The following is a 26,154-nucleotide window of genomic DNA, read 5'->3' on the forward strand; positions in this document are numbered from 1 at the left end:
TTTTGTAAGATAACTTTATGTTTGTTTTCAGCAGATGAACTATGATTCTGAAAGTGGATCAGAGGTTTACAGCATTTTAAAGAATGTTTTCAAACAGATACTGGAACACCAAAGACAATATGCCAATGAAGAAACGGGGAAGCTTTTATGAAGTTTACATTTCTACGCTACAATTTTTTGTAGTGTTGAAAAATTACCTTTCTTTCGTATCCCTTGTTTTGCGTGAATAAAATTTCTGTTAATGTTGTTTATTAAATATCAGAAGGTTGCTTTCCTATATATGTATGTACATTGTTACTTAATAACTTGCCATTTTTTGTGATTGTAATGTGGCATTTTGGTTTTGAAGATTACATTAAAATGCTATACAGTTTTTCAGTGATAAGTTATTGGTTGGATCAAGGAGAAAAATCCCTTTGTTCCAGAGTAGACAAAGTGATCCTCGCTAATTCCTCCTCTCCCATATGTCACCAAGAATATGTTCAGGAGGGTTAGGGACAGAAGAATGGAGCTCCATGACCAGTAGTGTTGGCAACTGTTGTTGGATGGGGAATCAGCCTAGATTGCTTTTCCTTCACCTTTTCCCCCAAGCAGGGATGATCTCAGCAGCACTTTGTTAGGCTCTGTTCCCATTGGCTGAAGAAAGCTACATTCAACCCGCTATTTTTCACATTGAATTGTTGCCATAATTCACTGCCATAATCTGCTTGTTTATTTAGTTAAATATTTGTGTATTAAAACTTTTAAGCCTAAATGCTGTTTACATTAGTGGTATTATGTTTTATTTTGTGATTAGTAAACATTGATACAAATGACTGTTGTACAGCTAAATGACTTTTTCTTGGTAGCCATAAAAGAATTGATTTTAATGCCAAAATAAATTTGTAGCAAAAAAATATAAAGATGACTTAAAATATGAAGGTAGACTACTGCCAGCTCATAAATGGTTTTGAGAAAGTTGAAACTTTCTATTTTTTTAAAATAAAATACTGTAAATCTGAAAAATGAGATGTGTATTACAGGAGCTCATTTAAAAAAAACAAATAAAGGAAATATTTACAGTAAAAAATGTTCCTGGCTGTTGATAAATCAGGGTTTCTTCATGGTTATTGACATTCTTGATTTAGCTTTTCATTCTAGTTTTATCTTAACCCAGATAACTAAATGAGTTTAAATACATTCAAAAATATCTAAGGTGTCTCTTTGTTACTTATACAGTATCAGTACAAAAGAGACCAGAAGGGGATTTTATTTTGACCATGAGATAGATTTACCAAAAATAGAAGATCATTTGCTATCTAAAAATGCTTGGCCAGTATTTTGCATGGCACTAATATAAAATATCCTGTTAGAAGCAGGATTGATAACAAGATCCTTGATAAAAAAAAATACAATGGGAAGCTTCCTGTGTAGATATCCCTTCAAGAACATCTTTGCTTCTGTCATTAGTATCAACTCTTAATACAGTTATTGAGTTTAGAAATCTGAAAGGGACATGGAATTATTTTTGCAGACTGGAATGCAGAACCTCTGCAGGCAACTAGAAAAAGTAGAAGATAAACTCTCATATTATTATTATTTTTGCCTTTCCCACAAATCCTGCTTCTGTTCGCATAAGAATTGGTCTCTTCCAACCCCTCCTGTTAATAGCGCTGATATATAACTGCACCTCTGGATGTGGAATGTAAGTCCATTGACTATTTAAAAAAATACTTAACTGGATGTTAACAGTGAAAAGGGGATAAAAGCCATTTTTGTCAATCAGATATTACAGGCTTTATTAGACCCCTAGCAGCCATATTCACTTCTGTTGTAGTAGTATTAGTAAGAGTTGTATGTCATACATAAAAGATGAATCAGGCTGATTATCCATCTACTCAAGCATTCTGTGCTATTCGAAGAATAACTATGTCATCTGGATACTCCAAAGCAGGAAAGGCTGCAATAGTCCTTCATTGTTAATCTAGTAATTCTAAGACATGTCATTTATGATTATGTAACTAGCCATCAAACCTAGTAGCCATTGATAGCCCAACACTCCATCCATTTGTGTAGTCCCCTTTGAAAACAATTCAAATTGTTGCCCATCTCCACATTTCCATGCAGCAAATTCAGTTTTATTATCTTTTTACATAATCTTAATCTCACATTTAATTTAATGGTTACTTAAGTTTTAATTTATGACAGGGAAAAACTATCCTTATTTATGTTTTTCATTTCATGCGAATGAATTTTAAATACTTTCTCTTGTTCCAAACTAAAAGCCTCAGACACTGCAGTCCATTCTTGCATAACAGCTACATCTATTGCCTCATCAATTTGATTGCTCTGCTTTTGTACTTTCTTCAAGTACAGAAGGATAGCCAGAAATTACATAATACTTCAAGCACTTACTGTAACCACTCAGTGAAATCTATTCATCTGCAATTAAAGGAAATAGTTTTTCTGATGTAAGTAGCACAGTTCCTTTGATGTGCAATCGTCACATTGGGAAGCATGCTAGACATCAGCTTTAAATGTAGGATAAAGCCACTTTAAACAATACATGTGATATGCAGATTTTGAAAGGGGAAAGGCACTCACATTCAGATGCTGAATATAAGCTAACATCCTTCAACACTGATTGTGCTCTCTGGAATTGTGAGCAATTATAGTTCAGCAATATCTGGAGGGAGCAAGTTCTGCATTAATTAATTAATCCATCAACCCATTGCTTAGTTGAACTACTTACTATTTGCTCTTTCTTACAGGAAATTTCAAATTCTCCTGTAAGGCAGAACAATGGGTTATATCCTCCAGAATTAGCAATCCTTACAATGGAACAATGGATGTTAAATTAATGATGGTTACAGTAATACAAGTCCCATTGAGTTCAGTGGTTCACTGAAGAAAAATCTAGCTCCAAGTCATTGTACAACCTTCAGTTATGTAACTCTTATTATACAATTTATCTAATATACAAATTTAAATCATATTTCCATGATATAAAAATGAATATTTTAAATTCAGAATTCATTAGATGTTCTATAAAAACTGAGGTGTTACTGTTGGCTTATGTTGCTATGGAGTTACTGTGAGAAATGAGTCATAGAGTGACATTCTAGAATGTAACTGTAAATGTAGCTAGAAAAGAACATTACAGTTGGTCTTTATCTGTTTCATTTCAGGAATATTATGGAGGCTTTGGTGCAGGTGCTGTCCTGTCCAGTGTGCTTAGAACTGTTCACTCCCCCAGTGCTTGTCCTCTCTTGTGCACATAATTTCTGCAAAAAATGCCTGGAAAAGATTCTCACCCTCCAAAATTGTAGCCATGTCAATGGGCATTTCTGTTGTCCTATGTGCAGAAAAGTAAGTAGTATCTCATACTGCTCTTACTATGTCTTGTTACTTTTCCAAACAAACTTGGATATTAATGAATAAACTCCAAGAAATATATGCTTTGTCCAAGAGAACAACCAATTACCAAGAAAACTATCTGTGGAAAAAGAAACTTGAGGCCACAGATCATGGGAAAATTATTGACCAAAAACCAGTTAGAATCCAATATCCTAACTAGTGGAAATGAAGAAAAGTCCTCATTATGAAACTATACTTTGATATGGTGAAATGAAAAAAAAAAGTACTTTCCATTGTGATAAAGCCAATTATGGAAAATCTGGATAGAACAAAATTATGCCCTATGGAGTGAAAATGATGCAATAATTCACTATAATTTTAAGTTGGAGAGCACATCTTTAGGAAAATATCATAAAGTGCCTTTTTATGAGCCACACTTATTCATGCAGGTAGTCCTCAACTTATGATCATAATAGAGTGTGCCTGTTATATTGTTAATTGAGGTGTTTCCCACCCTGCTGAGTCACCATAGGCCTTGGAGTTGCTTCCTTTCTCTCTGGATTGCACCCCCTCAACCACTCCCCAATCTTTGCTTGGCAAACTTACCTTTTTTGTAGATCACCTTTGAGAAAAAGCAGCCGATCTGTCTTATGGCCTTCGTACTCAAAGGCTACATGGTGCCACACTGGAATCGGGCACCATTTTGGAAATGGGACAGTTTTTGTGATCTGAGAATTGCAGCCGTTCCCCAAATGTCCACTTTTAGGACAGCACCACATGGCCTTCCTATATATGGAGACTGCAGGCCAGCCTGTTCTCTTCCTGAAGTTGCTTTAGCAGATCATCTTTGGGAGTAACTGATTTGCCCTAGGGCCTTCCTATACAGTACAGTGGGAAGGGAAGCAGGGCAGGAAGCAAGCTCAAACGGTACAGAAGCAGGTCGAAGGCCTGCAGGGACCCTGCAGAACAGGATGGTGTGGAGGAGAAATAGATGGAGGGGGCAGTGCAGCATATATGTGGCTAAATGTAAGGGTGGGTAGATCAGTGTTTTTCAACCTTGGCAACTTGAAGATGTCTGGACTTCAACTCCCAGAATTCCCCAGCCAGCATTCGCTGGCTGGGGAATTCTGGGAGTTGAAGTCCAGACATCTTCAAGTTGCCAAGGTTGAAAAACACTGGGGTAGATGACCAAGAACCTGAATTTTGTTCATGATTGTGGGGGCACTGCAACAATTGTAACTTCAGGTAAAGGTCGTAAGTCCCTTTGTTCAGGACTGCCGTAATTTTGAATGAGCAGTTGTAACACAAAGACTATCTATAGTTTAGAATGCATGGCTGCAAACAGGCATTCCACAGAAGACAAGCTGGGTTGAAAGATTCGTTTGCTAAAAGAATTTGAGCATAAAGCAGGTACTAAAAAAAAGTCTGTTTATACAATGGCTTTGTTTCAGATTGTGTACTTGAGAGGAGGAGGACTCACTGGCTTGCCAAGGAATATCCTAGCGGAGAATGTTGTTGAAAAATTTAAGTATGAGCTTGAACTTTTTCATGCCAGAGAACAAGACCGTTTGTCTCAAATATGTGAAGAGCATGGAGAAAAAATGACTTTGGTATAAAACAATATTTCTGTCACTAACATAATTTATACCAACATACATACATACATTGTTTCTTGGAGGAATGTTCATTTTAAAGTCTACAGTTCACACATGCCCTCCTGACTTCTTCCAAATATAACTCAATGTAATGGAATTTTATAGCCATTCGGACTCATCTTGAGATGAGAGATGGGTGACAAATATATTTAATAATAACCTCACAAATTATCTAAAGGTAAAGGTTTCCCCTATCCAGTCATTAGGGGTGATGATGCTCATCTTTATTTCTTAGCCAAGGGAGCCAACCTTGTCTAAAGGTATTTTTGCAGTTATGCATCCAGCATAACATCACACTACAGTGCACAGTATGCAGTGAAACACTGAACATTGTTACCTTCCTAACAAATAGTACCTGTTTTTCTACTTGCATTTTCATGCTTTTGAACTGCTAGGTGGACAGGAGCTGGGAAAAGAACAGGATCTCCCACCATTGTGCAGAGCTCAGGTGTCAAACATGAACTGTCAGCTTTCCAGCTGCCAAACTCAGATTCTTAATCACTGAACTTCCCACACAGACATACACACACCTATACATTACCTAGTCTGATTAAAATTCTAAGGGATGAATAAAGGGTATTTTCAACACATGCCATGAAGTGCTTCATGTGATTACTGAATTTCTGCAGTTAATGTAATTACTGATTTCTAAAGAAATGTCTCATTTTAACCAATCTTAATAGAATATTTGATAAGCCGTGATCTGCTGCATCATCTTTTCAGATATCCTTATTAAACAGAAAAATAGAATAGCCATAGGCAGACAAAAATTAGAGAGAGCAGGAGCAGCTTCCAACATCCTGTTGGTTTCCCCACTGATGTTCCTTGACGGGAGCTGGCACTGAGAATTAGAAACCTTCCTCTCTCCCTTCCCCCTTCCTTCCAAAAGCGGGCAGCCCAGGTTTGAGACCCAAAGCCACACAATGTGATGAACCCCACATCCTTCAAATGGGAGTAGATAAATAGGTACCACTTTGGTGGGAAGGTAACTGCTCCATGATGGCATGCTGACCACATGACCATGGAGATGTCTTCGGACAGCGCTGGCTCAATGTCCTTGAGCTCCCTGTAGTCAGCAATAACTAGAGGAATAAAATCCGCTGGGATTCCTCTTTTTTTTAAACTGCTTGTTATGTTTCCAGTGACAAATAGTACTTTCACTTTATAGCAAGGAAGTGTGACAAACTTGTGGCCCTGCCGATTTTGCTGAATTAAGTACACGTCTCACTATTGAACAGAGTTGACTGAGGTCTGGATAGGAATTGTATTTCAGATTGGCTCTACTCTACTTTAGAAGCTCCAGATTTCTTACAGTACCATAACTAAAATAAGCTTTTCATTCACCCTGAGAGCACCCTGTAAACAACAAAGAGATTTGAAAACCTGAAATCATTTGTAGTTATTTGAAGTTTTAGAGTTAGGGATGGTAGCAGAGGTGGGTTGCTGCCAGTTCAGTCCGGATTGGGCGAACTAGTAATGGTGGCGGCAGGAGGCTCCACCTACCTGCCCAGATGCTTATGTGCATACACAGAAGTATCATGTCCGAGGGATCACACGCACATGAGCAAACTGATAGTAAAACAAATTGCAACCCACCACTGGATGGTAGCCCTAATCTAGCCCTGGATGAAAAAACACCAACAGCAGCAAATATTGTATTGCACTCTAAGACTATGCCACCAGGAAATAACTTAACAATGTCTTTTCATCCAGGTATGTCTCACTGACGATAAACCAATATGTGCCATTTGCAAGCTCTTTGGAGACCATGAATCCCATACTGTAGCAAAAATTGCTGAAGTGTATGCAGAGAGGAAAAAGAGTTTCATGAAAGGTTTAGATTGGGTATGCCAACAGTCTGAATATGCTGAACAGGCAAGGAAGGTACAGTCCAAGAAACTTGATTCCTTCATTTTATGACATGAGAATTTTTATTTCAGTGCTTTTATTTCATGATTTCAAAAATCAGATTACATGACCAGACTTGATTATATGACCTTGCCTACCTTGGTTGCTATGTGAATCACATGATTGTTAAGCAAATCTGGCTTCCAACACACACTTTGCTTCATGAAGCCAAGTTTTGAAGGTTGCAAATCTTGATCACATGACTGCAGATCACTGCAACCATCCTGAATGTGATCTGATTGCCAAGTGCCCGAATCATGATTACTTGACCATGGTGGGTGGTGGGTGTGGTGCTGTAACAGTGTAACCTAAGGACAGATTATAAGTCACTTTGTTCAGCACCGTTATAACTCCAAACCATCATTAAGTCAAGGATTACATATAGGAACCAGAATAAAATGCATTTACAAAAAGTAAATTATATGGTTAGTTAAAATTTAGCACCTATCTAATTACATCCTACCAGGAGGAGAATCAAATACTATGGGCTGTGTATGTATGTGTGTGTGTATTCGGGTGGGAAAAAGGCATAGGGAGGTATCTTGAAAGTAGCAATCAAAAGACAAGTCACAGTGATAGGCAAAGAGGTGGCACAGTGTAAATCTTTAATTTTCCATCTAAACCTGCTGATTCCTCATTGGTGATAAGACGCCAGAATCAATGCTGTTGGATTTAAACACCCAGCAATTAAGAGAGAAGTAATGAAAAGAAACTAGAGATTGAAGCTGTCATAAGTATGATTCCATTAAATTAGTTCTTAAATATGTTTGGTTGTATTACTATATTAAATCCATTTCAATGTCACTTTTGGCATTGAAATAACCTTTGAGAAAATTAGTTGCATCACATTGCCATAGACTTCAAAATATCTCATATGAAACTAGAACTGATGAGCATTCAGAGCCTAGAAAAAAGTTGCTAGAGCAAAAAAAAAAAAAAAAAAAAGCAAAAGCCATAAAAGTGACAATTCGTTTTGGGATGGTTGAGGATTCCACTCTGGTGAGAGATTGGACTAGAAGGCCTCTAAGATCTTTTCCAGCCCAATGATTATGCTACAGTGCTATTTTATAGGTGTTGAATACTTGATTCTCCCTTCCCTCTTGGGCAACAAGCCAGGACCTTAGGTGATCTCATTTTCAGGGAGTTTATTAGTATAGAAGCATAAATAGCCTTGGTATAATGTGTTTTAACTTTTGTTCTGGTGATTTTTGTTGTTTTTAAGTAGATAGCCTCCGAGAGTTGCACACTTAGTTAGCAGCCGTGTAAATTAAATGAAAAGTACAATCTATCAACCAATGGACAACATTAAAGTTATTAGTTCAGTGTCTCCTATAAAAGAAAACGACAATATTTTAAGTGTAGAGAAGTGCAAAGTTTTCTAGGGTGAGACTTTTTTTTTGGAGCAAAGCCCAGATGAGCCAAGTCTCTTTTTACAGATAGTCCTCAACTCACAATCACAACTGAACCCAAAACTGGTTACTAAGCGAGATATTTGAAAGTAAATTTTACCCAATTTTATGAATTTTCTTGCCACAGTTGCTAATTGAATCACTGTAGTTGTTAATTTAGTAACATGGTTGTTAAGTGAATCTGACTTCTCCATTAATTTTACTTGTCAGAAGGTTGCAAAAGGGATCACATGACTAGGACACTACAACCATCATAAATATAGTTGTACAGTAGTACCAAGCATTTTAATTTTGATCATATGATCATGTCAAGGCTATAATAGTCATTAAGTGTGAAAAATGATCATAAGTCATTTTTTTAACTGCGTTATAACTTTGAACAGTCACTTAAACAAACTATTGTACGTTAAGGATTACCTGTAGTTTGGAGTTATGGAAAAATTATGAGCGTATATCCACCTCTGCTTCTACCAGTAGTCTCATAGTAGTTCAACTTCATATGTTTTTATCTTGGCTCATATGGTAAAGAATATTTCTCAATTTTTTTCTTACTATTATGGTCTTTGAAATAGGACATAATAACAGTATCACAAAATTTTGCCAGTATTAGTCAGCTTTGTATATTAGAATGGCAGTCACATTGTCATTCAATTATGTCACGTTCGAGGTGACTTCCAATACTTAAAATATATGAAGCCCTTAGTTGAAAGTTAGAATTCCTCTGACGTGGTGCGTTCATGATGTGTGATTTTATGCAGAAAACATCTTAACAAACTATCTACAATATCAGAGCGGCAATATCTTTGTAATTTTGCCACCAAAGGTATTTATCAATCATTGTTTTGATTACCCAAATTAAACAAGTATTCAGAATTCTCTTTCAAACATTTACATTGCTCTAAATAGTTTTTTTTTACTGTTTCTAAGCTCTTATGCATTATACTTTGACAGGAAATTGAAGTAAAGATCACCGAACTTGTGTATACCAATACTGGTATCAAGATTATGATTGAAGCTGTAGGGAACAGCCTAATCAAAGGTATCAGATGCAGAATGGCTGAGCTGAAAGGAGAGTTACACAAGGATTATTCTACAAAACTAGAAAAGCTGCAGCTCTTAGCAAATGACTTCCAAGTCCCCACACACCTTTATCATCAAATGAAAGCCTTTTTGGAAAAGCATACCACTTCAGTGTGTTTTCTTCAAGAAGACAAAATATTTAGAAGTAAGTTAGAGAAACTTACAGAAGGAAAGCCTGTGCAACAAGATACAAATGGCTGTAATATTTCTATTGGGCATTATTTCAAGAATTTGATCAAAGGCATCAGCATTAATAATTATATCTCCTGTAATTCTGATGAAACTCTTGCAAGTTCCAGTGAGCCCCCTGAAGCATTCAAGCTGGAATGTCCTGCATTTTCTTTCTCTGGTGGAATTTCTAATGAACATTTCTGCCAAGAAGTACTCGATTTTTTCCAGAAATCAAGTAAAATGAAGCAAGAGCCTAATCAACACATTTCCCACAGTGAAGGAAATAACACACCACGTAAAACCGACCTCCCACTAGAAGCAAAATGAGTATCAAGCAAAGTTATGATGTAATGTGCTTTAGAAAAGAATACTATATTTATATTCCACATTCAAATGAGTTAAAAACTAATAGCAAAATGTCAATGTACTGGCTGTTCAGTGTTAATTCCGAAGTAAAATATTTATAAATTCAACAATACAGTATGCTATTTGATATACTATACACCAGCCGGTGTTAATTATCACTTTCAGATTAGAAAGTCATTTGAAAGGCGGGGGGGGGGGAGAAATGCAAAATCTGACGATAGGAACAAATAAAGAGGATTCCTGATTGTTTAAAGAAGGGTTGTGGAACTATTGGCTTTTTGCAGGTTTTGTTATTTGAGTGCTCTGCTAAATATATGACTGAATTTCTAAAAATCTTAGTTCTCTGCAACTTTGGATTACAATGCTTTATATAATATAGGTGACAAATCTACTACCCAGATTCCTCATAGATCAGTTTAAGGAAAGTAAGAATTACTTTGCAACTCTACACAATGTTGAACTGAGTCTAAGATTCTCTCTAACCCTGAATATCTTAAGTGCTAAGTAGAAAATGAAAGTCTGCTTTGATCACTGTGCACTTTATATCCAATTTCATTATCATCATAGAACAATTAAAACCTCCTTATGCCATGAAGCACTTTTAGCAATTGTGGATCGCCAGTTCATAATTCCAAATAAGCCAGTTTTCCCTCAACTTTGCTTATCTCTAGTCAACATTAGCATTCTAGTTCTTAACAATTTGGAACATGGGAGGATCTGTATTGCTTAAATTAAAACACATTTCAGTGATGCAGATTAAAAGGCTGATAAAAGGGAGGTTAATTATTTGCAAGAGGTATAGGTTGATATGAACACCACTCTTCTGTAATGACTTTTCCACATGGCCTTTGTTACCCATAATTTATAGCACTGGAACCACAGAACTGTTTCTAAGCATGAAATAACGATTGGAAAATGGCTCTGTATTCTTATATTTCAAAACAGAGTTGGCAATACTCTTGTTGTGTCAGTACAACCTACATGCTACCTAGTTCACAGAATGGGGGCTTGTAAGGAAGATTCTTCTAGGTTATGGAGTCTAGCTTGCCTAGTACAGCATAAACACATGGCATAGTGGACAAACGTGTTGGTATTGATTCCTCTAATAAATCCTGGAAGAAAAATTAGGAATATTGTCTGTAGAGACAAAAATATGATTGTAAAGCTTGTAATTAAAGAGAGTAAGGAACGGTAAAGTTTAAGAGGCAGAGAAAATTCAAAACTATTTTGATGGAAGTAAATTAGTGAAGAGGACTGAGTAAGTCTCTGGGAGAATAAATAAATGGTATTAAAAGTGATGAAATGATTCAGGATGAAAATGAAGAGAAAGAAATGCTAGGAATATTAGAGATTTGTATGGGAATGGTATTGATACGTTAATCAGTGGAACTGAAAAAAATGCTACAAATGATCACTGATTACTGCCTTAGATTTTATCATTTCAAGTTGACATGCAGCACATGTCAATAACCAGAGCATTGGGATAATCTGTAAATTAGGATTTATTTTTAAAAATATTTTTTAATTACGACATGGGCAGAAAAGGACTCATTAGTGGTTATACAACCAGTAAAAATCTATATTAGTGGAGATTAGGAGAAATTAACAGAAAAAAAAAGAAGAGGAAACTACCTAAACAAAGAAAAATGTTTAATATTTTACCTGTATAGTATCGGTATAGAACTAATTCAATCCTTAAGCTAAAAAATTAAACCCAGACCATATGGAAACATACTGCTTCAAATCTTATTTTTAGAAGATAAATATTTTAAAGAAAGTTTTTATAAAGACTCTAGCACAGATAATGAATTCATGTTCTGAATTCATTCCTCGCTGTCAGGGGAATAAGTTTCTTTCCATTTACAATATGTAAAATTATCAGCTTTGCTGAACTCAATGCTTAGAGCCAAAACTCTTCATTAAATGACAAATTCATTTTGTTCATGATACATGCAAGTTTCTAAAGTTTCTAATGTCAACTTTGTGGAAAAAAAAGTCATTATTTTTCTCTTTCAATTCATTCATTTCTAAAATGGGAATCAAACCCTTACTTGAACTCTTAATCACGTAAGACATTTAATTTCAACAAAAATACTAAAAAATATTAATGAAGCATTTAACAGAATTGTGATTTGAATGAGAAAACTTTGGATCAAGGTTCATATTTCTTACTAAGATACATGTGGGACAAATTTTCTTTCTCAGTTTCAGATGCTGGTTGCCTATCTGAAAAATTATTAGAGAAATGATTGTCCATGACATTACTTATGAATTTACTTGATCTTTGAGTAAATGTGATACAATCTGCTTTTGTACCGCAATCAAATATTTGAAAAATGCAGTCTAAGTAATTTAAAAAAATTATTTATTTATTTTATCCTATTAATATTTCACTATATAAGATACAGAACAAGATAGTTATATACAATAAAAATAGAAATCTATTATTGGATAGTGATTAATTGTCATTTCCTCTTGAGTCAGCTTCCATCAATCAAAATGTCAGATTCAAACTAAGAGAGTCAAGAGAACAAAAGCGTTCCATTTTAAAATAGTTAACTATGGGATTTTTACAAGTAATTTCTTATCTTATTGTTGCAACAGGAAAATATTTATGCAGATTCTATAATTTCACAGCCCAAATATAAAATAGTTTAAGTAGAATTCTGCACATACTTTATTCATAATAATTATATAGCTGCTCAACTTATACCAAACGGCTTCCCATCAAGGCTTATGTCAACTCTGAATTGAACCTGGTTATCTTTTGCTGCTTCATAGTTGCCACGGACTCTAAGGTGGGGGAGAAGTAGGTGGACTGTCTCACAGACAAAACAACAAGCCTTCCCCTGGGAACCAAGGTCATCCCAGCAGGTGGCACTTGAAGGAGGAGAGGAGTGACCAGGGAACCCACCAACTGTTTTAATTGGACAATATGACTTGGAACACTCTTTTAAGTATGCTATTAACGTGGGAAACTTCAGAGTTGGTTTTCACTAGCCGTGCCCAAATGATGCATCCAATAAACATGTTTTTTGAGGGACCTGGCTTGGAGTTCTGATATCTTTGGGTGCGTTACTGGAAATGCATAAATACTTAAACAAGCATAAAACCATATTAAAACTATTAAAACAATAAACATTTACACATGGTTTCTGATCATACCTGGCACCTCATCCTATCCCAGTGCTTGACGGAAAAGTCAAGTCTTCAGTGCTTTTTAGAAAGCTAGAGGGTAGACACCTTTCAAACTTCAGGAGGAAGAGCGTTTCATAGGGCAGGAGCTGCCACCAGGGGTGGGTTTCAAAAATGTTTACTACCTATTTTGTGAGCGTGGCTCGGTGGTCATGTGACTGGTAGGTGTGGTCAACGATGTCACTCACAGGAAATGTCATGTATTGATTGGGTAAAATGTGGTGAAGCTCACTTAACAACATTTGCTTAGCAACCAAAATTTTGGGCTCAATTGTAGTCATAAGTCAAGGACTATCTCTGCCTTCCTCTGCAAGGCAGTCTTGTCCTAGTAAACTCTTTTTCCTATCTGGCAATTTTCCTCTCTGTTAGAGGCACCAAAATAATCCAGACAATGTAAAGTTTCCTGCTGCAGCAGAGAGTTAGACTAGATGACCTCTAAGTAGCCTTCTAGCCTTAAATTGTTGTGCTGTTTTCCTTCCTTCTTTCCCCGTGGGAAGCAACCCCCCACCCAAATAAAACATTACTCCCAGAAAGGCTCTCAGAAAAGGAAAAATCAAGCTGCTAACGAAGAAACCTGCCTGAGACTCATTCCACATAGAGATAATGAGCCTATAGAAAGTTTGGCTCCATTCACACAAGCAGGGAATCATCCAAACACAAAGGCCATATTGCACAAACCCCAAAACTTCAAAAACATAGAACCATATAAGAATCCTTCCTTTTATTCAGTTTGTTGTTCAGCTGACCCAGAAACCAACTGCTGAATGTCACTTTGCAAACCTCCTTCCGAGCAGCTTTTCAAGTTAAAGCAGGAATCTCCAAAGTCTGCAGCATTAAGACTTGTGGACTTCAACCCCCAGAATTCCACAGCCAGGCATGCTCAGTTCCAATTTAAAGCAACAGAATTTGTTTTTTTCCTTTGCTGAATCTCCCTGCTGGAAAGTGAGTTTCCTTCTTTCTTTTTTTCTTTCTTCCTCCCTCCCTCTCGCTTTTAGTTTTTAAAGCCTTTTTTCCCTTGCCTGAACCAGCAGAGAAAAAAGGCTTTTTTTAAAAAAAGCTTCTGACGAAGAGCTTCTGGGAGAACAGGTTTGGGGCCGTGGCCAGGCTACCATTACTATCAGTCCTGTCCAGTACATCAGATTTTCACTACCTATTCTGGCGTACTGTACAGGGAAGAACCCACTTCTGGCTGCCACCAAAAAGGCACACTTCCTTGATCCCTAAAAGTGGCAATGTTTCAGGGAAGGGACGAAGATAATGCTTTAGTTGAAAAGCAATCCCACATAACCTGGCTCTGTATTATATATGGATTTAAAGGCACCTTGACCAGCACCTTGAATTGCACCTGTAAGGAAGGAAACTGGAAGCCAGTGAACTTCTCACAACAGAGATGTTACATGGCTAAACCTGTTCTGACCTAGGCTTCTTTATAGAGTAAAAAGCACACGCTTAGTCCCCAAAACCCTCTTTTTATTTCAAAGGCTGTGAGTTATGTTTATTCACAGCCATAATGAGTCCCAAATAGTTGTAAAGAGTCCTACAGTGGGCTGCCAAAGTCCTTCGGGATAAGGCTGATAAGCACCCGCCTTTATTTTCCTTGAAATGCTGCCAAAGTCTTAATTGGCAATTATCTTGGCAAGGCCACACGGAGTCAAAACGGAACTTCAGAAGGTAAACTGACCAGCATGAAACAAATTGTTTCCTGCAAAAACTCACATGCCTTTGCTCCTTCTGTATGTCCTATGAGAGGGGCCAATTACCTCCAAGCCTTACTCCCGAGTTGTCCCTTCTGTCTTAACTGCTCTTGCCTTCTGACAGCTCTGTGCATGCGAGCACTGGGAACAGGGGGGGGGGCTGTTCCTCTGCCTCACTACTGTCCGATTCTGGTGGCTCTGAAGCAGCACATAACTCCCAGATGGCTCTGGCCTCTCTGCCTCTGATGCAAAGCTCTCATCTGAGCCTTCCCCAGATGCCAGGACTGGTCCATGTTCCTCCCCAACCTCCTCCCTGTCTGACTCTGATACATTGTCACTATGTATGCCTCTGCATTCTGGACTAGTTGAAGCTTCTGGGTGGTCTTTAATGGTAGTGCATTGCAGTAATGCAATCAGGAGATGACCAAGACATGAGTGACTATCAGCAAGGTCTCCCGGTCCAAGAAAGGACACCATTGGTTCACCCAAAAATATCTGTGAAAAGGCCTCCCTCATCAGAGCTGCCATTTGCTCCTTCAGCAAAAGTCACGAGTCCAGGAGGATTACCAAAGTGTGCATTGGTTCAATCTGGGAAAGTTCCACCCCATCCAAAAATAGAATATACCTGAGTCTTGGGAGTGGAGAGCAAAAACCAAAGAGCCGATCTGTCTTGCCAGGGTTGGGCCCAAGCTGGTTGCTTTCCATTCAGATCCTTACAGCCTGCAGGCATCTGACCAGCACCCTCACATTACTGTCTGGCTAGAGATAGAGATAATTGGGTATCATTAGGCTACTGATCATACCAGACCCCATACTGACATGATCTCCCCTAGTTTTCTCAGGTAGATGTTAAAAAGGAGCCGCAAAAGGCTCCTATTAACACCAACTGGAATCAGCTGCAGAGGAAGGCTAAGAACTAATATAACATAGTGCCTCCCAACCCCTGAAGCTGGTTGAAAAGGATACCATGGTTTACGGTACTGAAAGCCACTGAGAAATTCAGAAGGGGCAGAATGGTTGCATCACCCCATCCTGATCCCTTCAAAGGTCAATAACAAGCATGACTAAGGCTGTTTCAGTGCTGGGCCATGGCCTAACCCAGACTAAAATGAGTTCAGATAATCTGCTTCATCTACAGCCCTTGATAGCTTTGTGCTAACTACTTTCTCAACAATCTTTCCTGAAAAGGGAAAATTGGAGACTGGAAGAATGTTTTCTAATATTGTGGAGTTCAAGAATGGCTTCTTAAGAAGGGGGTATACCAATGCCTCCTTCAGGGCACTATTACCACCCCCTTCAACAAAGAGGCCTTTTTGTAACCAACTGATACACTTTCTACAGTATGTAAAGAAGGGATATTTTGTGTTGTGTTTGTTTTGAAAATAAAATTAAAAAAAACAAAACAAAACAAAGAGGCATTAATCACCGCCTGGACCTTTACTGGGAGTACAATGAAAATAAGACTTGGTTCCAAGTTGCTATACCATACAAATAATTATGAAATTGATATTACAATGCAAAAAGTCTAGTACTTCAACTGAAATGGATGATCAGTATTTAAACAATGTAAGGCTAAAGTGTTATTCATTCTTATTTCCTGTGACTGTTAAAAATGACTGTGCCCAACATTAGAAGTAAAAAATTTTTTGAAGAGATTTGTAAGAATTCATTCTCATATATACAGTATATGAAAGTGGAATGCAGGCTCCCTCTTGTGATAAAAAATAGAACTGAAATTTCATGATCTTTTAGAAACCATTTAGAGAAAATGTTTGATTCATTTCTATGTAACAATATATGAGCAAATGATAAAATCCCATCTCCTCAGCCAACACAATTATTTATACATTTATACCAATCTCAACAGCAATTCTATTTTCCCTGAAATAGGAAAATCATTAGAGAAACACCATTGACTGAGTGAAAAAAAGGGATAGGAACAAGAGGATATCACCTTAAATTATTTCATGAACTAGCATGATTACTTTCAGTAAACAGTTCCAACCATGGTATTGCTCAATGTTTAGCTTATTAAAACAATTCCTGGAAGGTAAATTTAATGACCAAGTGATACGGGTCACTGAGCCCTCATAAGAGTTTTATCTCTTCTTCTTGCTTTACTTATTTATTTATTGATTGTCTTTGTTATTTTTATACCAAGTACCTTCTCTCCATTTTCACCACAACAATCTTATGAAGTGAGTTGGACTGAGAAAGTGGCCCAATGTCATCCAATCAACTTTCATGCCTAAAGCGGAATTAGAACTTAGTCTCCTGCTTTCTATAAAATGTTAATATTACCTTTTTCAGATTGGCTACTGTGTTTATCTGAAAAATGCAGATATTTTCTGCATATTTATAGGACATGCAATGATAGGCTCTTTTAATAATTCTCCGTTTGTACACATTTTTATGACATAGTCTGTTTTGTCCAGTCCTGGAGCCTTTTTGAATTCTGTTCCTAATATGTTCTCTACTCCTGACCATGTATTAATAACAGAGTTGGAAGATTCTTAGACTACAATATCTCCTGTAGATTGCCTTATAGAAATTATCAACCAAACCGCTTAATGTCATCTCAATATCCCAATAAACAATTAGACTCCCCCCCCCAATATATATATTCAAAGAGAGAAGCTGAAGACTAAGAGAGAAACCGAGGACAAAAAAAGAGGAAGAACACATAATGAGGATGGTGCTCCCTTTACAAAGAAGTTTAAAGTAGGGAAGTAAAACTAACAGCTTCTATTCCCCCATGTGAACTTCTGCTTTTTTTTTAAAAAAAAATCTTTTGAAGAATGACTGCTTTCTTGGGATCTCACATAAGGAAGAGGCAATCGTTGCAGATAAAATATCACATGCTTTGCATAAGTAAACTTGTAACAGAAAGAAGCATGTATCATTTCAGTGTTTCTCTGTTGAAAAGAAGCAATGGAACTGTTTAAGCTTTAAAGTCATGTGCTTTGAACATTTTTTTTTACAACCAACAGTGAGCCCACAAATACAGAACATAAGGCATTGCACATACTGTGTCTATTAGGAAACAGCCCTTGTGCAGCCTAAAGTTCCCTGAATCTGCTATACAGAAATTAATTATTGTGTGGGTGTAAATTATGCAGTATAATTTTTGAAGATTAAATTTAAATTAGCACTTCAGTAAAGAGAAAATGACTTCTACGGTAAATCTGCTCCCACAAGATACTTATATGCAAATTGCACAGTTATAGCAGTAAGAAAGCTGCAATCATAGATGAAGCACCATCAAGATTTCTTCTCTTTTGTGTAGTCATAGATGACTTTAAGGCACCCAATCCATCCAAAAATCCATCCTAGACATCTACACCGCAAAGCGATTTTTCCAGATTGCCCTCCAAGTGTATCACCAGTACCATATTGGCCTTTTATTACGCCCCTTTAAAAGAAAACTGTCAGTTTGCTCGCAAAAGCGTCTGACCCAATTCCAAACGCGCTTCCATCAAATTCCACAGAACTCAGATGTCTTGGAAGGTTCCATTTTCCTAGTTTCCATTTTCCGCATGCCCGAGAGGTTGCCATGCCGTGTTATCATGCTGCAGCAAAAGTAATGGGAGCTGCAGTCCTATACACATTTACCTGAGAGCAAGCCTAACTGAACTCTGAGAATTACCTGAACAATCAGAATATTATCTGAACTTGTACGCTTGTATTTTACTACCTAATTATTGAATTCGTTTTCTGCCGTAGTGGCTTTCCGATCAGGAAGGCGACCCGAAAATCATTTTTTACAGGGGATCTCAATGCGATTTGTAAGTAGGATCGTGAAGAGCGGCTCCTAATTTAGGGTTTTTTTTGGCGGGGGGGCTGGATGGAAGAGCACAGATGTTATTTCCGCGAATGCTGGCATCGAACCTCGCAGGATTCACTTCTGACTCATCTTCAAGCAAGGATGAGGTGATTATATTACGGCGAGATTGATGCTCAGCCTCCCCGCCCCCGCCCCGTCAATGGGAAGACATTCTCCCGCCTTGGAAAAAAAGAGAGAGATGAATCGAGGTCCGCAGCATTCAAGCCCCAACCAGGTAAGGAAGCCAGCTGCTGCCACAGGAGCGTTCATCTTGTCCAATCAGAACTCGCGATCTATCAAAAGGGCGGGGCTATCCCGACTCTACGCCAATGGTCACATCCAAACGCGGTAACGGACGGATGGCTTGCCCGCTTTCCTAACTCGCCACACGGCCGGAAGGCGGAGCTTTCTTAGGCGCTTTGGGGAGGGGGTGGGAACGTCATCCGTTTTTTTTCCCGTGATCCAACGCTGTGAAAGGCGGTAGCACTGCTGCAGTAGCGCCGCCGCCGCCGCTACCGAAGACGACTCCATCCGGGTCCTGGATGGTGCTGTGGAGACGGAATCACTGTATTACAGGTAACGGTCGTGTGATCGCGAGCAAGGAAGGGGAGAGGCGGGATCAGCGAAATAAGATGTTGGCCTGTTCGCACGGGAGCGGGATTGTTTCGCTTGCGCGGGAGAATGGCCTTAGGCCTTCAGGCGATCTTTCTGTTACTTCTGAAGCGATGGAAAGGAGGGAGAAAAAGGGCGAAGTTTCCCCGCTCCCTTCCTCCCGCCCTTTCTTCCTGCCCGCTCTCGCCCTGCATCCTTTCTTCCCCTTCGCCCCCCCTCCCTCTCCTTGCCGCGCCTTCCCTGACAAACCTGAAGGTCTGAGAAGCGCCGCCCACTAGGCGGCGACCGATTGGCCTCCGGGCTGTAGTAGTCCTCGCGATTGGCCGGAGATGCCTCTCTTAGGTGGGCGCGTCACTTCCGGTAGCAAGTTCGAGATGGGCAAGGGAGACCTTGGCTGCCGGGGAGGGATGAGGAGGGAAAGGGGGTGGGGCGCGAGATGATGCTGCGGCGGGGACTCCCAAGCACGATGGGCAAGCCCCGCCCCGTCTCTCGAGACGCCCGCTTCCCGCCTATTGCCGGCCGAGCGCTGTCGCAGCTTCCTTCTCGCCGCGCGCCTTCGAGCCCCCCTCCCCCCCCTGGCTCGAGCACCGGACCACGAGAGCACCGGGGAGGGGGCGCGGGAGAGGGAGAGATGAGGGAGGAGAAGGCCTGCTGCTGGACGGCGGGGACTCCCGATGGCCCGACGCCTCTCGGGGCGGACCGGGGCCAAAAAGAAAAAGAAAGAGGTGGGGGCTGCTGCTTCTTGGCAAGCGGCTTTGCTACCACGAGGCGCGCCGCCCTCTCCTTCCCGCGCGGTCTTTCTCTTCTGATGGGAGAATAATTATCCTGTCCAGGCTGGCTTGGAGTGACCGTTTCCTTTCGTTAGAGAGAGGCTTGCTTTTTTTTTCTTTTTTTGAGGAGGAGGGGGGGCAGTTGGAGGTTCGGGATCTCCCGAGGGATCTGGCAATCAAATCTTTAGCGCCTTTTTAGCTGATTTGTTCATCCCGTCCCGTTGGAACCACTTAAGTGGTTTGAATTTGAAGCGGTGTGGTAACTTCGTCAGAGACAGGGGGAGGATTTTTCACCCCCTTTTCATTTTGTGGCGCTCCTTATTTAAGCCACCCGCTATTTTAATCGGCCGATCGTGTTGGGACTCGTTGGGAGATACGAGTCAGAATGGATTTTGAGTGTCGGGTGTTTTTTCCCTTGCTAATTTAGTAATTATTCTTTTTGGATATGGTTTCACCGCCAATTCAAACATTGAGCCATTATACTCCGGGAGTAGTGTTTTCTGAATGGGATGCTGGTTATCCTTTTCAGCTGCCCTTTCTGTATCTTCCTTTGGGTTGGAAGTAAAAGTTGCAAAACAAAAATATTCTCTACCTAGTGAAATTTCATTACGTGGGATGACCATGGTATTACCTACTTGAAAGCTGAGGAAATCTACAGCTGGGAAAGGAAGAGCATTGTCCTTGGATGGGATTGACTATCTCTGAAAGGAAAATGCTTCAAAACTATGTATTTTTTGCCACTTTGGATTTTGGTCCTGTCAAGTTAAACTTAACTTTTCAAACTGACAGTATAGTGTCTTAATTTGAAATGATGAGGAAATATAGATTTTTTTTCCTTTTTCCAGGCATAAACCTAAGATGAGGTATTTAAGAAATTTTCCTGCATATGTGTCTTGAAATTAATTAAATTAGTAATTGGTTCAAAAAGCAACTCTTAACAGTCTTTGAAAACTGTTATAACAGATATTAAAATAGAAATATATTGGTAATATAGATTAGTTTCATATAAAATGTTATAGCAATAAAATTTTGTACTGCTAAAATAAAGTAACAAACCATGGAATAGACTGATTTGCTTTTACCTTACGCTAAGCCAGTCAGACTTCCAAAAAGATTCCTTATTATAAGGAGGGTAGAACTGTTGACAGCTTTATTTCTCAGAACTTTCAAAAGTTTGAATATGTGAGAAATATGTTAATGGTAGTCTGAGATTCATGGAATATAGAATCATTCAGTTGACATAGCAATTTTCAATGCAAACTTTTGGCTCTTTAAATTTTAAAATACGCATTTCTGAGTAAGGATTTACTAAACAGCAGTTTGAAAGAGATTTGGTTTCATTTTACTTAGAGTAAATTAGTATATATGTGAAGCTTAGTTCAGGCAACTGTCAAATATGGGTGCTGTTTTTGGTGTGTTTGATCTTTTCCTAAACTTATAAAAGATTAAAGCACTTTTGAAATAACCAAATGGTGGATGTTTTTTCATTGTTTGCTACAAATGCTGAGTGATTGCTGCTGCCACTAAACCTCAAGTGCAGGTGTTGGTGGTGAGAATTAACATTTTGTCTTGAAAGGGAAACTAGCAGTGATGGTTTAGTGCTTCATTGAAATTTATTAATTTCAAGTAACTTGATGGATTAACTCAAATAATGACATGAAATCTGATTTACAAATTTATTAAATCAAATTATTGAATACAAATAGTTATTTTGGGGAATAAATTGTCATTTGTTCCTCTTCAGTTTTATATTCTCAGAAGAAGCAATTGATCAAATATTTTATAAGCTTCTCAGGAGCTGTTAACTTTGAAAAATAACTATATGTACTTTTTTTAAATTATATGCATCACAGACAAAGCAAATGTATTACAAAGCATATGTAATACATTCAATAATTCCCAATGTACTAAAACATAAGCTGTACTTTTAAATGTATTAAATCTTTAGATAAATTTACCAGAATATTGCAAGGGCAACGTCACATGGATTTTAATACCTACTTACAGGAGTGTAAGCTTTATTCAACTGTTTTGATTATCCCACTCAAATATAGAAAAGTTTAGATTTATTATAGGGTCCTATGGTTTTAAACAATGGATATGTCATAGTTATCAGTAATATGTGGGATTCAAGTTTGACCCCTATATTTACCGTCATGTTAATTTATTCTCACCTAATTTGTGCCTGTCTTTATTTCTTACTTAGTTTGGATCAATTATCTGTTAGAGATAGAGAAAAAAGACCCTACAATTCATTCAAAATTTCCAAAATTTGAATGTTCATATCTACCAGAGCAATTTTCATATAACAAATGCACCAAAACATTCTTTATTTACAACCTGCATTTTATTTCAATATAAAGAATAGTATTTGGTTTCCTGCCCCATTAATGTATTATAACATCTGGCATTTCTTACTGCTGAAATTACAGTTGCATGCTTCTATTTATTTAGGATGGTTTTCATTAACTTTCCTTCCTTCTTTTAGGTTTGAAAGTGGAATAGAATGAGGAACACTATATAATAGTTGCTTTGCATCAGTATTTGAACGCAACTTAATTTCTTCATCCAGAGAAGTTCCACAGACTGAATTATTTGGATACTGAACTAGAAAGAACGGCTTTGAAATACCGTAGATAATTAAACAACCGGAGAGATGTTTTAGCATCCTTTTAAAAAAGACATTGACATCTATTAAATGAAGATACTGCTCTGTGGGATGAGGTAGTAGGTTGTATAGTTTTAGGGTCATACCCACCACTGGGAGATAACTATACAGTCTACTGTCTTTCCTAAGGAAGCAGATAGTCATCAGCAACATTAGTCTGATTTTATTCTGAAGCGGCTTGCAGTTGTAGATAATGTACATAATTGAACATTATTTCAAGGAAGCAAGAAAGTAAGCAACAGGGAACTTGCACTGGTGCCATATTAATAGCATTTAAAGTTGGCTAATGGTATGGGAGACTTGAAAGTGAAATAATTCATGCAAAATCCAAAAAATATTTTGTGTTCAAGTTATTTTTGACCAGTTTTGGCACTATTTCCCTATTCCTAGTACCTGTTTTCCATAATTCAAAGGGCCTTGAAGGGGCGACATGTGAACCCAAAAGTTTCCTGCTACATTTTTAGAATCAAATTCAAAGGAATATTCTGTGAACAAATTTACTTTCTAAATATGTTTCTCTTATCAGGTTGAGGTAGTAGATTGTATAGTTGTAGGGTAGTTATTTTGCCCTCTTCAGGAGATAACTATACAATCTATTGCCTTCCCTGAGGAGTAAAAATTCTACAGTATACTTAATGGATTATTTGCAGCTTGGTTTAAAATAAATTACAATTTTTGTTTTTACTGGCAAACTGTACATGAGGTTATAAAAATCATTTTGCTTTTATCTACTGAAAGAGATACTTGTTGAGGATGGAGTATATTATGTTTGCATATTAGCTCATGGCCTTACAATGTCTTATTTCAAAAATACATTCTAGTGAAAATAAACTGTACTTTAAGAAAGTAACCATTGTTTTGTTGCAAATGGACTGGGGATATGCTTATTTATATACTAATCATTTGATAGGATGTCAAAATATTTAACACTTAAGGATGTTTCCTGTTCACCACAAATGAAGAATGGTAATGAACCTGCATGTGTTTTATACTGCATAATCTTTAAAGATGTGCATAACTTTTCACAACTTTTTAGAAGAATGAAGAAATGGTGGGGTTCCTAGGAAGAGGTAGTAGGTTGCATAGTTTTAGGGCAGTGGTTTTGCCTATAAGGAGTTAACTATACAACCTGCTGCCTTTCTTAGGGCTTTAATATCACAACAGGATCATAGTTGGTCGAATTACATGTTCCTAATGTAAGTTATTCTATAATATAAATTTGCAAGATTAACCATTACTTTTTTGTTCCTTGAATAAAATAAACCAAGTAATGCAGAGGTTCCTTAAACTACCTTGATGAATCATTCTTTCCCCTTTGCCAGAAGAATTTAAGAACAATCCCCCTCCCCCCTTGCACATTGGGGAGAAGTGTGGTTGTGATTTCAAACTCATTTTAAGTCTAGTACTACTCTTGTATGTATGCATGCATCAATCAATCAATCAATAAAAATGTAATGTTCATTTGTTCAAAATCTCAAATCTCTGAAAGTTCTTCACTGATTGCTTTGAATTTTTGACACAACGTTGCATTCGAATACGTGCATGTTTTTATATATCTATATTATATAGATGTCACACCTATGACAGGTTAAAACATGCTTTTTTGAAAACCAGCGCCATCTGGTGGACATTAAAAAACACATGCTATACTAAATATTTTACGATTCCATTTCAATGTTTCCAATTGCATTGTTATATTGATCGTTCATAGATTTCCATTAATTTAATTATTTCATGTGACATTGGGTTGGAATTCAGCTGTGTCATTTACCATGTTTTTCCTTTGTTCTTTATTTCGTGTTTTTGCTTTTTAAATGTTTTGCAATTTTATATTTTTTTGTTATAACTTTCTTTTTCAGTGCAATCGTTCTGCTGTACTTCATCCAAATAATGCCTTGCAGAAAATCAAACTTAGGTCGTCGTACTCGCGGTGCGGAAGCAGTGCAGCGAGTAATTGCAAATCAAACTGAGGAAGAACGGGCATCAGCGAACGAGCAAAACAGACAAAGAATGGCTCAAATACGTGCCAAGGAAGCACCCGAGCAACGTGCAACCAGACTTGAGAATGCACGGTTGCGAGCACGCCGATCATGTTCTGCAACTTCAGATCTCTTTCATTCTCAACAGAATGAATGCGACAGGCTGAGAGTGGCTGAAAGACGTCAACGAGAAACAGCAGATCAGCATCAAACACGACTCTGTGCTCAGAAATCACACAATTACAATTGCCTTGCATTCCAGTACAACCCAGCTGATGATTATAGTTTGAGTCGGCATGTTCTCATCGGCACTATGACTGAAGTGTGTCCTCATTGCAAGGCTCTGAAATTTAATGGAAAAATGAAAAGGAATGTGTTGCGCTGCCGGAAAAATTAAACTGCCTCAACTTGGAGAACGGCCAGAGCCATTAAAAACTTTGCTTGCCGGATATACCGCCAAATCAAAGTATTTCCTGTTGTGGCCCAGCAGGAGCCGTTGGAGCTGCCACCAGACTCCGACAGTGAGGGGCCCTATGAGTCGGCTCTGGAGGATGTGGAGGACCCTGGACAGGGTTCCGACTCCGAGCAGGGTGCAGAGAGGCTGGTTGGCCACCAGGAGGTGCCTGAGCCTTGGACCAGTGGGGAGGAGACAAGGGAGTGTGATTCGGACTTCAGAGGTGAGTTGTTCCTGGATGCCCGGCACCGAAGAGCTGATAGGCGTAAGGAACAGTTGCGCAGTTATAGGAGATAATTGCACTCAGCTGGTGGTAATTAGGCTCCTCTCAACACTATAAGAGGAATGTTTGTGCACACACCCTGTTGCAGGAGTCAACGCATTGACTAAAAGTTGGAGAACTTTTGTGGCTAGCTTGGCAGGCTGAATTGCTGCCAAGGCTTATCTGTGCTGGTTTGCTGTCAAGGATCTGTCTGTCTTTTAGTAAATTCCTTAAAGTATCTTTGGCTCAGTGTGTGTTGGTGTGGAACGAGCGGGGTCAGAACAATTTCCTATCTAACATCAGGAAATACAACTCATGCTTCCAAATGACGTTCGGTGCAGAAATCGTAACAGTTCCATTCATGCCAACTTTTAAAGTGAAAGGACAAATCTATCATAAAGCCAGCTCCCTGCTTCTATTCCCAGATGGTCAATATAAATTCCTACAAATGTATTTCATCGGTGATGGCAATGATGTATTGAATGCACGCTGCAGAATTTCTACTGGCATAAAAAGGTCCATTGTTTCCCAACTGCAAGAACAACTTCACGAAAAAAAGAATTTAGTGCGTTTGTTCAAAACAGCAATTGACATGATCCATCTGATATGCACAAGATTGTTATTCAGGCTGACAAAACGCCTGCTGGAGAACATGTGCGAAGATTCAATGCTCCAACTACAGATGAAGTGGCAATTGTAGTCGGAGATCAATTCCAACCTAGAGATATTGTTCTTCATCGCAGAAACGATCAATTGACAAAAGTTGCAGAAA

General features: G+C 38.3%; 2 protein-coding genes and 1 long non-coding RNA gene across 6 annotated transcripts in view; all 3 read left to right on the forward strand.

The window, feature by feature from the left end:
• PTPDC1 (protein tyrosine phosphatase domain containing 1) overlaps positions 1-1,448 on the forward strand; it is a 53,728-nt gene extending 52,280 nt beyond the window's left edge. Inside the window, exon 10 of one of the 4 annotated variants that reach the window (XM_087709080.1) lies at positions 32-1,328. In XM_087709080.1, the coding sequence (XP_087565206.1) occupies positions 32-151 (120 nt within the window). In that variant the 3' untranslated portion in view covers positions 152-1,328. Of the gene's footprint in view, positions 1-31 lie in introns of all 4 variants that reach the window. The other 3 variants (XM_014056998.2, XM_014056994.2, XM_014056995.2) reach the window with 3 other exon arrangements.
• A 1,700-nt stretch (positions 1,449-3,148) lies between these two features.
• LOC106541268 (tripartite motif-containing protein 54) lies at positions 3,149-9,940 on the forward strand. The gene is made up of 4 exons (XM_014056652.2): positions 3,149-3,348; positions 4,788-4,946; positions 6,705-6,875; positions 9,260-9,940. Exons 1-4 carry the CDS (start codon positions 3,175-3,177, stop codon positions 9,884-9,886), a joined length of 1,131 nt encoding a protein of 376 aa, XP_013912127.2. The 5' UTR covers positions 3,149-3,174; the 3' UTR covers positions 9,887-9,940.
• A 9,160-nt stretch (positions 9,941-19,100) lies between these two features.
• Positions 19,101-24,159, forward strand: LOC148047993 (uncharacterized). Its single transcript, XR_015695899.1, has 2 exons — positions 19,101-19,213; positions 22,508-24,159. It is a non-coding gene; the product is annotated as an uncharacterized LOC148047993 (long non-coding RNA).
• Positions 24,160-26,154: the final 1,995 nt, after the last annotated feature.

This window comes from Thamnophis sirtalis, unplaced genomic scaffold, assembly GCF_051295495.1.
Source record: "Thamnophis sirtalis isolate CommonGarterSnake01/CBP01778 unplaced genomic scaffold, rThaSir2_p1.2 scaffold_3, whole genome shotgun sequence".
Classification (NCBI taxonomy): Eukaryota; Metazoa; Chordata; class Lepidosauria; order Squamata; family Natricidae; genus Thamnophis; species Thamnophis sirtalis.

Coding starts and splice junctions, on each gene's coding strand:
- LOC106541268 (XM_014056652.2), top strand. CDS start 3,175: ATGGAGGCTTTGGTGCAGGTGCTGTCCTGTCCAGTGTGCTTAGAACTG. Junction 3,349..4,787: donor GTTGTCCTATGTGCAGAAAA/GTAAGTAGTATC, acceptor GCTTTGTTTCAG/ATTGTGTACTTGAGAGGAGG. Junction 6,876..9,259: donor ATGCTGAACAGGCAAGGAAG/GTACAGTCCAAG, acceptor ATACTTTGACAG/GAAATTGAAGTAAAGATCAC.